Source organism: Xiphophorus hellerii, chromosome 22 (assembly GCF_003331165.1).
Source record: "Xiphophorus hellerii strain 12219 chromosome 22, Xiphophorus_hellerii-4.1, whole genome shotgun sequence".
Taxonomy (NCBI): Eukaryota; Metazoa; Chordata; class Actinopteri; order Cyprinodontiformes; family Poeciliidae; genus Xiphophorus; species Xiphophorus hellerii.
In genome coordinates this window covers 24758585-24772197 of record NC_045693.1, presented here as the reverse complement: position 1 = coordinate 24772197, position 13613 = coordinate 24758585, and the positions used below count along the sequence as shown (strand labels likewise).

General features: G+C 37.5%; 1 protein-coding gene across 5 annotated transcripts in view; it reads right to left on the bottom strand.

Moving 5' to 3' along the window:
• Nucleotides 1-13613, bottom strand: part of wdpcp (WD repeat containing planar cell polarity effector) — a 102614-nt gene that overhangs the window by 77269 nt on the left and 11732 nt on the right. For all 5 annotated transcript variants that reach the window (XM_032553705.1, XM_032553708.1, XM_032553706.1 and 2 more), the window contains 2 exons: nt 3616-3753; nt 874-958 (listed from right to left, as the gene is read on the bottom strand). In XM_032553705.1, the coding sequence (XP_032409596.1) occupies nt 874-934 (61 nt within the window). In that variant the 5' untranslated portion in view covers nt 935-958; nt 3616-3753. The remainder of the gene's footprint in view (nt 1-873; nt 959-3615; nt 3754-13613) is intronic.

Below are 13613 nucleotides of genomic sequence, written 5' to 3'. Positions count from 1 at the left end.
TGTTTTTGTAGAACTGCTATTGAAGTATTTTTATAATAATAATATTTCTTTCTAATAAAGTACAAGGAATTTTAGAAAAATATTTTTTCTAATATTTATTCATACTTAAAGAGTTTCTGCGGCAAATGTTGCATTTTGTCAAATTCAGAGCTGGAGTATGTAACTTGTCATTAAAAAAATAATGTTTTTTACATATTTGTTAAAACTATCACTATATCTTTAAAGTATAGTGAGAGACAGATGATCTGTCAGAAGAAAAATCTACCTCCTCCGCCTCCTCCATGTGGTTCTACTGTCACCAGCAGGATTACACCGCTTGGTCAGACACAACCAATCAGAGCTGGGAGGAGGGTCTTAGCGCTGTCAATCATCCCAGTATAAGCAGTGGTCACAAGCTCTCCCTTCCTCTTTGGAATAATTGGGCAATAAATCTTGTTTGATGACTTAAAAAGTTTATGGGTGACCATCAAAACAAAGTAAATACTTTATCACCTGATTTGTCATTATTTGTTTCTGTGAAAAACAAAAAAATTGCCCTTGTGCATTAATGTTTTTCTCAATACTACTGAATGTAGGGTTTGTGTAAAAAAAATTAAATCAGTAATGTGTTTACCAAGCCAATTACAATTATAAATACAATTTTATGTAGGGAAAAACTGTTAATCATAATGCAATAATCAGACAAGAAAGTGAATTACGTAGAGCAAGAGTCAGTGTCAGATTGCTGAAGTAGACATAAGTGCGGGCAATATCTCAAAACAAAGTGAGTGTTGACAGGAACCGCCAGAACAAGACCGAGTGGGTCGAAGAAGAAAAGAGACAATGAGAGACTTTATAGGAGGTAGGAAGATTGAACATGGTGATAAGTGGCACCTTTAACTTGGAGCGAGTTCTTCGTGGACCATAAGTGCAGCTCAGCCAGGCAGAACGCCATCTGAAGGAGGAGTGTAACCAGAGTCTGCAGCAGGGGACAGCAGGCAAATAAAAGATGGAGAGTGAGTCGGGGCAGTCCGAACACAATCAGACCTGAATATCTTGATGGGAACACAAATGGCCAGGTCTGTTTCAGTAAAAGGGCCAAGCAGAGCATGAACACCAAACTTGTCTAAGGTGGCTTGTAACACTTACCTGATTGAGCACAGACACAATATAATTGGTAAAGTCCTCAAACATCACCCCAACAATTCAGCATTTTTTTTATATCCTTTACTTCCTTTCATATCAAAATGAAAAGATGTTTGTACTTAGCACCTCAAATACTGCAATAAATTCTGCAACTTTATAGCTAATCATTTCAACATCTGCAGATATGCCTTGGTGTGTCCTAACGTATCCAACAATTGCTTGATTTGTTTTTTGAGTTTCCAATGGCCTTTTTATTTTTAACAAATCTGTAATTCGGACATTTTCTTAGTTCAGTGGTCAGTTCAAAAAAAGTATTTATTTATTTTTACAATTACCAGTTTTCAACTTCTATAGTTTACTAGATTTGATTTCATTTGATTTGTTTGCTGAACTTTCGGCTGTTCACAATTGTACACGATATGTGCAAAATAAAGAAAATAGAAGAAATTATTGAAATAAATTACATTCACTATTGAATATATAAGTAAATAAAACAGTGAAAGCAGAAAAATAAATTACAACTAGACATAAATTAGTGGGATGTTCTGCCAATATGATGACTGAACCCTACCTGAAAAATAAACTGAAATAAATTTTAAAAAGTTTTTTTAATAAAAATTAAAACAGAAAAAAAGCAATTATTTACTATGTAGCTCCTTGTTTGTCAGCTGCCACTTTAAAAATAGCGCTTCAGCTTCATGACAGTTAAATTTGTTTAACAGGAAGCAAAACAATTGAAAAAATGTTGGAGTCTTTTTTTAGCACAACAACAGACAGTCAAGGGAGCAGCAGTGCTTCTCTGGTCAAAGGTCAAGTCTCCTGAGACATTTTTGATGTCATCCAATTAAAAGGACTTTAGATTGAAGGGATGAAGTCAAATAATATGTCAATTTTTTGAACCTGTAACTTAAACTTGAGTGTGAGTATGTAATATACTGACTCATTATTGGGATCATTCTATTTACATTTGTTTATCTTTGTCTTGTGAGTGTTTGATAATCCAATCTCTACTGAATCAGGATTGCATTTAGTCTCTTCAGATGATTTAAAAACGTTTTAAACCTACACTGTGGGTGTGACTGCCAACAGAGAGCAATTAGTTGGAGTAATGGTATTTGCAGTAATATCAGTCAAGGGTGAGATTTAGGTAAATATGACCAATGCTCTGGAACTCGATAATGTGCCACAGCGCTGCCTCCTCTTCCTGTTACACTTGTATTTCTGGTGAGACTAAGGGAAAACAGTAAAGGTTATGTTGCAGGTGAAAACTGCAAAAAAATCAAAATAAATTTACATGATCACAGTCCAACACTGAGAAAGATCAAGGGTGGTGACCCATTAGAGGTAGGAGTTGACAGACACACATTTTAGAGCTGACAGCTCAGACAAAGCAGGCTGCATTCATCAGATCAGCTAATAAAGGTGCAGCAGGTTAGATGGTTTCATGCTGTCCATCCATCTTTATCACATGGTTAACTGGCTGTACTGCAGTCAGTTAACCATGAGGTCAAAATGTTGCTTCTCCCGTTCTGAAAGTATTGAAAGGTGCTCCGGCAATTCATTGTGTTTCCACACAAAATCTGAACAGAACATTCTTTTGGTGGGGGGGGGGGCTCAGGAATAAAACAAGAACATAGCATAAGGCTACAATTAGAAAAAATTGCATACAACAGCTTAGCTACGGTCGTAGCAGTGTAAGATATCATACTATATGTCTGCTTTTAGGTTTTGTGAATGTTTGTCACATTTTTACCAGTGCTTCACTGAGAAGTAGCTTGTATAATGAGCTCAGCAGATGTGCAGTTCCATGAGGTGGTGAGGTGCTAATTGCTGCTGGCTAGTCTGAAGTAGCTGAGGGGAGCTGCAGGCAGAGGGGTGCTCTGTGAGGTGAAAGCTTGGAAGTTTAAAAACTGCAGCTACAAGGAAGAGCTGCATCTCAAAGGCGGCGCTTAGTTCACCCTTGCGTTTTGCACAGCAGAATGGTTGCCATGGAGATTAAAGAATTTCTCAAAAATGCATAAAACAATCAAGGCAACACTCCCAAGTATGTTTTGATGAGGGAATAACATAACATGATGGAAAGCTCAAAAAGTTAATTTTTACAATACTACCCCCTTTAAGCTCCTAAAATGGTTTGTTTTTATTAATTATATAGTTTATGTACAGTACTTTGCTTCTAAAACAGCAGCTGTTCTTCCAATTCAACCTTTTGTCACCTCAATGATAGATCCGATTATTTTTTTCCTGCCAGACACAGCATGATGTACAAATAAACACACCCAGCGTGTTGCAGCGGTCCTGGAGAGCTGCCACACTTTATTCAGATTTCTGGCTGGAGTTGCTCCGGGTTACCTGTGCGTGTACAAACAGTGCGCAGAGGGGCTGGGTGAAGGGTTGGAGGGGGTTGAGGTTATTGTATACCGTCTTTGGAGTACTAAAGAGACTGCTTTAACATCAAAGGACGGGAGGAGGAGGGGAGGGTACACTTGCCTTCGCTTTCAAAGACAGTCCACGGGAACTGTGACCTTGTCTGCTCTTTGCATCTCTTTCTCTGCTCTCCTATCTCCGTCCCCTCTGGGTGAATACTGAGTATGAGAACATCTGCTGCTGTTGGTGTTTCCGCGAAACCTACAAAGAGAAGAGACCTTTTTAAAAAAGAGCTGACTGGACATGTGAGTCTATAATATAAAACTGATATATTGAAAAGTGAAAAAGGCATCAAAGGGGTCCTGTGCTACTTGCATATTAAAATCCTTTTTAACTTGTGAATTTTCAGACTTTTTAAAACCATTTTAGGCAGCTCTTCACCATTTAATGTAGATATAGAAATATTTGGATGCAAGCTTTTCTCAACTGCAATGTGAAGCTCATCAAACAAGAAGCTTGTGTTAATCAAGAATAACTGTGATGAATCAATTAATTGTCAACTAATTTACTAATCAATTAATCATCAGTCAATTAAGTAATTGATTAATCGTCAACTAGAGTATAAAGACCCAAAAAAGCCCATTTTACTCAGTTAAGTAATTAAGTCAATACTTTGCAAAATAAAAAAAATGAATTTTGCATCTAACACACCCAGAACTCCTCAAGCTGCATAGTTTCAGCTTAACCAGATTCAAATTCTGAAAAATTCTCCTATTAAGCACTGTTTGCTATCCAATTATTAATCACTTAATCCGTAGTCAACAGATCAGACTTCAAAAAGTCAAAAAGAAAGGGTTGAGCTTGTCACATGTTAATGTTAGACAAACCTCTTTAGCTGCAGAGGTATCCTTTGCTACAAATAACCATGTTGTCAGGATGTGTGTGTTTGAGCACGAACCAAAACGCAGACAAGAGCGTGGATCATTTTGAAGATTTTAATGAAAATATGAGAAAACAAAAACTTACAAAGATCGATGGAGCTATAACAAAAACACAAACCATAAATGCTGGAAAGAGAAACTAGAAAGAGCCCCAAAGAGACCTTGGGGAAGTGACGGGAGATGACGTGAGGAACCGTCGAGTAGTGACTGAAGATAAAAGAGGCTTAAATACTGGGGAGGTTGAATACTAAACAAAAGACCTAGGCTGATGAGCTAACAAGTTGCAGGTGTGAATAAAGGGAGCAGGAGGCAGACTGAGGTGAGGGAGAGATAAAGTGGCACAGCGGGCGAGCGAGATTAAGCAGGGAAACAGAAAATAAATCTAACACTGAAATATAACAAGACTAAAGAAACATAATAACTAGACACAAGAAACAAGCATATTAAACTAGAATCACTAAGGAAGAACTGAAGAGGCAACAAGGCAGAATAGAAAAAACTAAAGAACACCAAAAAAGACAAAAGCTAAAACCAAACTCAAACAACCCCAACACGTCTTCACTAAAGGAATGCTGTTATTGCATTTTAGCCAACAAAATGTTTACTTTCTGATTAAGAAAAATGAATTGGATTGTTCATTTGCATCTTTTCTAATATTTCTAATATTGCGTAAAGGAGGTTTAAGTGACTAGATAAAAAATCTGACCATCCTCTTCACGAGACCAGCGGTCCCCAGCCTTTTTAGTCGCGCGGACCGGTCAGCCCTTCGCAATTTTGCTGGCTCAATTTTGAAGAGTTTGACCGGTTTAGGATTTTCAAAATAAAAGATCCAGAAGTACTTCATTATTTCTTGCACGGCCCGGTACCAATTGGTCTGCGGACCGGTGGTTGGGGACCACTGCACGAGACTGTCTTGGGAAGTCAGAGGCTTCTTCAGATTCAATGCAGTACAGACTGCTGCAGGAGATATTTCCCGCCAACACTCATCACCATCTTCAATAACTCTTTGAAGAATCTGAATTAATAACGACATTCAATTTCCCTTTGGGATTAATAACAGATTTTTGAATTTGAATTTATCAGATTAATCGACTGATTAATAGATTAATAGAATAGTTAGTCGTTAGTCGAAGTCCCAATAGGACTATCTTTAGGCTACATCATACATTTTTGTTTTGAAATTTTATGTGAATACTATGGTACTGCGAAATTGCTGTATTCAGGGTTATCACACTGATCCACAGAAACTCATTAATATCAGAAGGAAAGTACTTACAAACGCAGTTAAAATTTCATGATTATGAAAGGATCTATTAAAACACCGACAGGGAAAATGACAGAAGCAGGCTGACATCTCAAGAATCTCCTCTCAAAAGTGAGCATCTCTGGCCTTCAATGCAGAAACGCACAGACTAAACACCAACCACACATGTCCGAGGCTTTGCTTTCAGGTGATGGAGTGACCACATCACAGCAACGAGAGTGATGCGATAAATTCCCGGGTTAAAGAGCTGCCATAAGGTGACTGACACCAGGCTGTCACAGGCTTATAGCAGTCACACTCACCCTGCAGCACACCCACAAATCTTCACCAGGCTTCAAACGCATTATCATTCCCTCACCTACCTGGCTCCGGGTAGATTTGATACTTTTCTTCCCAGACTTAAGTCTCCAACCCTTACATTTGACCAGTTATTTACTCTCTTGTCTCTGATAAGCCTCTAAACACATCTTTAAACTTTGAACTACATTAAATTAGAAAAAAACAGGTCGATTTATTTTGAGCTTTCTCTTAGCTACACTCAACGACTGTTGCAACATACCCCGATTTTTTTTGCATGAAACATATTTCTTCTAATTGAGACCAAACAGCCGATTATTCTGTCCCATAGCCATTTGGTTTGTCCATGTGTATAAATTCATGTAAATGTTAACCTGGCTTCACTGTGGAATGTGACACTGGTACTCCACAATCAACCAGTATGTTAAATGTTGTTTTCCTTTTGACCAATGTTCTTTTATCAGATAAAAGTGTTTGACTCAGGTAATGTAAATTTGAACTTAATTATTTGCTTTAAAATGACTCCATCAAATTTCTGACCTCTATCCTATTTTTAAAAAATCACAGACCGCACTAAAAAGCCAGGTGTATCTCAGAAAAATAATCAGTTTAAATGACTGCTACTATTTCCTGTAAGTGGAGTGATTAAACGCCTATCCTGATTTAGGCTAAGTCTACACTTCTACCAAGAAATAGACAAAACTGAAATGTAAATCTCCCACATATAATACCTGAGAAATGTTCTGCTTATAAGATAAGTAACTCCAACTAAAATAATTGCAGAAAACATGGAAAGAGAACAAAAATGCTGTTCTTTAATAGCAGATATTTAGGCTGGAGAGGCTGTCTCCGCTGGATTTGGGCTTCATCAAAACCTTCTTGGACTTTTTCCATCCCAGGAATCGGTGGAAGGTTTTCCTCAACGGCTTCTTGTTTTTTGCCTGAAGTTTGTCTGAGGCGCTGGAATCTGCCTGAAGCTTGGAGCCCTGCGAGTCAGGTGTGGGGTCGTTTTCCTCCTCCGCAGCCTTCAAACTCTGCTCCAGCAGCTCCAGCGTGTCCTCTCCGAGGGTCAGCGCCTCCATGTCTTCGGTGGTGCTAAGCAGCGGCCTCATCTCGTGGACGTTGTTCTGCTGCTCCTCTATGACGGCCCTCAGCTCTCGGATGAGAAACAGATCTGCTAATGCCCGTTGTGCGTGAAATCTGTCCTCTTGCCTGAGATGCGCTTGAATATGCTCCAGTTCTTGCTGAAGAGCAAGGTTCTTGTCTTTCTCTACCTTGTAGACGACTTTTAAGTCTTCCAAGTCTCTTAGTACATTAATGTTGCTCAAGATCTTCTGGATCTCTTGCAATTTTGCTTGCTCAATGTGGGCTCTGCTCTCTAGAAACTCCTTGAACTGATCTCTGCTGTCATTCAGTTCTTTCATCAACATGTCTTGTGGCTCACTGTACATCTTTAAGTTGCTGCGTCTCCCTGATGCCATCGTGTGATTCTTACGGTTACCTCGTTGCTGGCTTGAGTCACAATCTCCTCTGGCATTCTGGAGAGCTTGGTCAATCTTTCTGAACTGCAGGTGGAGGTGCTCCATCTCCATTCTCTGCGCCTGCAGCTTGGCAGCGAGCTTGCTGGACGTTTCTTTGTTGTTCTCAATATGAGTCTTGGCAGTTTGAAGCTGAACCTTCAGATCCTCAACTTGTGACGCCAGCATCTTCTTCTCAGTCTCAGAGTCGTGCAGCAGCTTGGCTAATTTGTAAGAAGGTAACGGAGGATTCTTGACAGGGTTGTTGTTTTTCTCCTCCATAACTTTAGCAGTTTTCTTCTGTCTCACCTCTGATGAGCAGGTGTTGTATTTGTATCTGACAGTTGTCTGAAAGTGTTTGTTTACAGCTGGTCGCCATAGAAACCCAAGATGACAATGGAACCATCTGTCCATCTCTGGATGCTTTTGTATATTTTTAAATGCTGCTTCTCAATCACATCATAACAAAGCATTTTACAAAAAAGAAAAACATTTTAGTGCATGAAGTAGTAATTGAAATATTTAATATCTAGAAATAATCGATTAATCGTTAATTGGAGTATTCAGACTCAACAAAGGTCATTTACTGATAAATAAATATCTAATCTTAAAAGCTCTAACAGTAAAAAAAAAAACGATAAGGAGGAAGTCATTTTTTTCTGATAAAGTAACACTAAGCAGGTAGTTTGCTGTTCAATTCAGCACAATTTATTTATCCCCAAAGGAAATGAAATTTTATTGTGAAATTATGGTGAATTATATAAAGCATTGGGTGTGTCCAAGTTGTCCAAGGGCTACCTCCTTCTAAGGCCAATTACATTACAGCGATATGATAAAGACTGTCCAAATACTGAAACATTCAATAAATTAGAACTAAAAATAATAACTGAAAATCTTATTTATTTTAGAAATTTTGTCACCAAGTAAAACACAGACAAAGACTAACTTTTTGTGCTGGTTGCCCTGACGCGCCTAACCTTTTTTTTTCTTAAGTGCACCAGCACAAACGTTAGGTGCATCCAAATTTTCAACTGCATCGCATTATTTTTACATCAGTTTTACAAGTTAACTTTTTTTAATCACTGTCAAATTAAAGTAATATTGACTCATAAAGAATTATTATCAACCTAGTAAGTATAAAGTTATTTATTGGAAGCAGAATTACTGAAATTGTGTTCCAGGAGCTTCCATTAGCTGAAATGTAAACATCTCAAGATAAATGAAATGAAATAAAACCTAGACCTTCTAGGGGCTAAACATCTTACGAACATCTCAAATTAAACATTTTTTTATATTCAAGCCATTTTTCTGACAAAACCTTATTTCTGACTTATACTTGAAGTGAAGGTAAGTTTTTCCTTTGCAGCATTTAACTACATTATCATCTCAGCCTTTAGTGATGAACTGTTTGCGCTATGTAATATTTTTTTGAGGTGAACTATTGAGAAATCCGGTTGAATTTTCAACCCACTTGGTCGAAATCTGGAGCCCTTTTTCTGCCTCTCAATAGAAGACTACAATAATGTGAAGAGGTTGGGGGGCACAGCCAGAATATATTAAGTGAAGCTGCAAAAACAACAAATTGTGCAGCCATATTGGTGGGTAAGACAACTAACTATACAGGTCAATATGTACCATTCTGAAGCAATCTGGTGTTTTTACCATGTTTCAGTAACAGACTGCATAACAAACTTAAGACTGAACACAACATTTCTCAAAGAATTAAACAAAATAATGACACCAAGTACTGAAAAGACGAATGTATAAATTGAAGGCTTAAACTAGATACAACTGACTGACAGAAAAGACCTTCGTGCAAATGCAACTAAAAATTTTGTCACAACAGTGAAAGTCCCAGTCAGGGGACAATTGACCGTGAGTAGGATGTTCAGTTGTCCAGTCCCAGAAAAGAGTTGCGTAGCAGTCAGAGGTTTGGTGGTGAAAACATTAAGAAATCATTTTAACCAAGAACTACATCTGAACTGGCACTGGAATGAGTTTAGAGGAAAAACCCCTTCCTAAGTGTCACTAATGAGTCCTCTGGGACATGTTCAGGTCAAGTTCTTTTTCTTTTCATCCCAACTGTCGGTCTTTCTTTAAGTTGCTCTACTTCAGTGGTTTTCTAGAGGACCTGAGGCAACGCAGAACTCGACCCGCTGTGAAGACCCGATTCTTCATAGTGGAAGAGTTGAAAAAGCCTTGCAGCGGTGCGCACACTTACACATGGACACAAATACACACAACACGAACCTTAGCCCAGGAGCAAGTACAGAGAACCTGAACTGTCTCATTAAAAGAAAGAGTGCTTGGCAGAGAAGAAGAAAGGGCGGGCAAAGTGGCGCCAAGCAGTGGGCCGAAAACCTTTCATTCACACCGACGTATGAAGTCCCACAGGAGCCCACTGAGTCATCAGCCCAGAGAGAATAGAGGTGATGGACACACAGAACAAAATGAGGCAAAGGTAATTCTATTCAACAGAGATGACAGGTACAGTCGTCTTTGTATCCATGTCCACATGTGTACATCTCTATGTCTTTTGCAGTGGACTTCAGTCAGCAGGAAAACAAAGCCAGATGGCATGACTGCTAGGCAGCGTCAGTGTCAAGAGAGAATGTGCGTGTCAGTAGAGTATGTTTGAATGCCTGTGTGTGTAGAAAGAACTCCAAAAACACCGGAAGCATTAACTTAAGTTAAAAAGAAAAAGAAGAAAAAGACATGGGAAGGTGAGGAGTTGAAAAGTTCAGGGGAAACTCCTTAGATTTAATGATCAAGTTACTTTTTTTGGCTCACTAAAATAAGTCAAAAGAAGAAAAGCAAGTCATCAGCAAACATGAAAAGTGAGGTAAAACGTAATTTTCTTTACCTCAGCAAAGAAGAAAATTACGTCAGACTGAGGCTTTATTAAAATCTTTCTTGTGAAAATTAGAATTAGCATAACGTTTAAGTGGCTCTACAAAAGTAACTATGGCAAGAGAATGACAAGGAGTTGAGGATACCAATCCATACAATTTTATATGATTGGTACAAAAGTCCAAATGTGGCATTTAGTCATTTCTGGCTCCCTTTATCTTTAACTTCCAGTGCAACTGGTTGCTTTAAGTACTCGTCTAATTACTAAATAGCTGCAGAGATGCATCTGTCAAGAAGAGAGATATTAGTTGAACACGCTTCAAATCTGGCAATAAGAAAGCCATTGTTGTCGGAAAGGAAAGGAAGTAGTAGTCCCATTTGTCACAACCTACATTGAAGACACAGCAAACATAAAAAAGAAAACACCACCCTAAATACAGCCAGAGCTGAATGGTATGGGTCAAAAAGTTTAAATTCGTTATAGTGGCCCAGTCAAAGGTCAGACCAGAATCTAATGAAGAATCTTGGACAACACTTAATACATTTTGTTATCCAGTGATGTTCCTCATCCAATATAATAGAGTTTGAGCTGACTTGAAAAAAATGGATGGATAAAGTCTTCAGTCTCTAGATGTACAAAGCTGGCGGGGCCATACCCCAAAGACGTGTAAGTGAAGAAAGTACAAAGTATTTTTTCAGGGGAGTTGAATGCAACTACAGCTTTCAGATATGTATTTGTAAAAGATTTTCAAGTCCTTGAGTCATTTTCTTCTGTTTGTTGGTTATATACTAGTTTATGTTCATTTATTGGTTGTAAAATAATTGTAACATTATGAGAAAAACCTTATAGAGCAGGAACATTTTTGCAAGGTACTGTACATGCAATTCTAAAACGCAGTGCTGAAAGAGCATAAAAGATGCTAATCTGTTCCCTTAGTTTTTTTCTTGCATCTGCAAAAGGTCTCTAAAGACGACAGACAGAGAGAGACAGAAAGATGAGTGGATCCTCCTTCTAAGCAGATGTGTAAACGTCATTAGTGGAGGTAATGGGTAAAAGAAGGTGGGAAGGGGGTAAATACCTCAGCTACTCCACTAAAGGTATTTACCCAATGCCTGAAGCAGAAACACAAACAGAGACCTTTAGAAATAACTGAGAGCGAGTGGAATTTAGTGAAAGAAATGTTCAGAGGGAAAACTGTTGTAAAGTCTTGATTAGGCATCTATAATATTGGCAATTTAATATCAGTATTTTCATTTAAACAGCAATGATTGACTGCTCAACTAATAGGCCTAATCTAGAGAAGTGTTTCACTAAACGTGAGTATCCGCCCTGCAGCACAACCCACAGCCAGGAAAGACAATACTTCCAAACCAGCAGCACAATTGCCGCCTGACTTCAAGGAGTCAGGGGTTTTGACCTCGTCACACCAAAGGAGACTCATGACTGTGGTTTTGTTTATGTTGTTGGAGATTTTCTTCTTATAGCCTGACTTGGTGGCCTGTTGTTTGCCCCTCACCTTCCGACAAACACTGGTATAAATACTAAACAAACTGCCACATACCCACCACAGCAAATATAGAAACAGGTCTGTCCAGACATGCAACAAAGTCTATATACAGTACAACACTTACATTTCTTATGTTATATTTAAATTCCAAAATAAATAATTCAAATAAATGGAGAACAAAAGATTCTGTTATTTGTGGTGAGACTTTGAACCTTTCTGTGTGCTACTGTGGTAAATGTAAGGCTTAAAAGTCCATCATGATTATTTTTATAAAAATTACCATAAATTAAAATGATTGTTTACAGAGGAATAACAGTTGCTCTTGAACTACAGGGATTTTCCTTACACACTATTTTTTAATGAAATTTTCCTTAAAATATGTAAGAAGCAATCTATTGAAATTTGGCCTATTATATAAATATAAATAAAATCAGCAATCTAGCATACTTCAATAATGTCGAAAAGACAAAAGAAAATAATTAATTCTAAACATAAAAAAATGATCAATTAAATGCAATATAAATAATAAATTCTAAATAATAAAAATCATTTTTCATTTTTATTTTCTTGACTAATAATGAACAAGACCAAGTTATTTTTGATTAAAGACATTTGCAAACCCTTTAGTGCAACAGGCTGGTAAAAGGTCCCATACATTTATTGATATGTTGGTAAAATACAATCAAATTATTTTCACTAAAATTGATCATAAAACATTACCATTACCACTATATACCTAACCACAGGGACTTTACCTTAAGTCAACCTAAATTCAATTCACACCTTAGTCCTGAACCTAATGCCTAACCAAAAACACAGTAGGTACCCACAACGTAGCATGTGTTAGGAAAATGGTCCCTTCAATGTATTAAATACAAGGCTACACTTACACACATAACTCACGATTTCTCAGTATCCTGGAGCCGAGGTATCAAAACCATAATAATGTTACAATAGGAGAAATAGTTCATTATTTATTTTATTATTTTTGCTTTAATATGAATTTTATTTTTTACTGTTTGGTGAAATTGCATTGCACTTTGCTCATCATCTATTGTTTTTTGAAATGGCTCTGTAAATAAATTTGACAATGACTTTGACATTAACCATATGCACATTCCAACTTCTTTCACCCCGTGACTCTTGTCCGGAAACCATTTGTCACTACTTGAAACAAATTTTCTGTCGAGTTAGCGCAAATTCATTGTGAACACAGAATGGCAAACTTGTGAGCAAACAGTTGTGGGTTTACACAATCAACATAAACATAGTCATCATTCACTCAGAGTTGTTTGCAAGTCTGAAACACCCACTTTGCAGCCTTTACTCGAAGTGTGGAGAAAAAAAGGTCAATGTTTATCTCAGTTCAACTGTACTGTGCCTGTTTGTGTATAATAGTTTTTCATGTACTACATATAATACAGTACTACAGTAATACACATGTACGCACGTCATTGTTATTACCATAATATACATAATGCCATAAGGCATTCGAAAGGTATACTTTTTCCACATTTTGTCCATGTACAGCCACAATGTTTAATGCACTACATTGGAATGTTATGTGATAGCACAACAATGTATTGCATAATTGTGAGTGGAAGCAAAATTATACATGGTTTTCAAAAGTTGTCAATAAATTTTGAAAACTGTGCTTTTTAACCATTCTTCATAAACTAGTTTAAGCAGTGGTTAGATACATTAACTTTCAAATACTCCCGTGCAATTCTCAATGTAATATTGT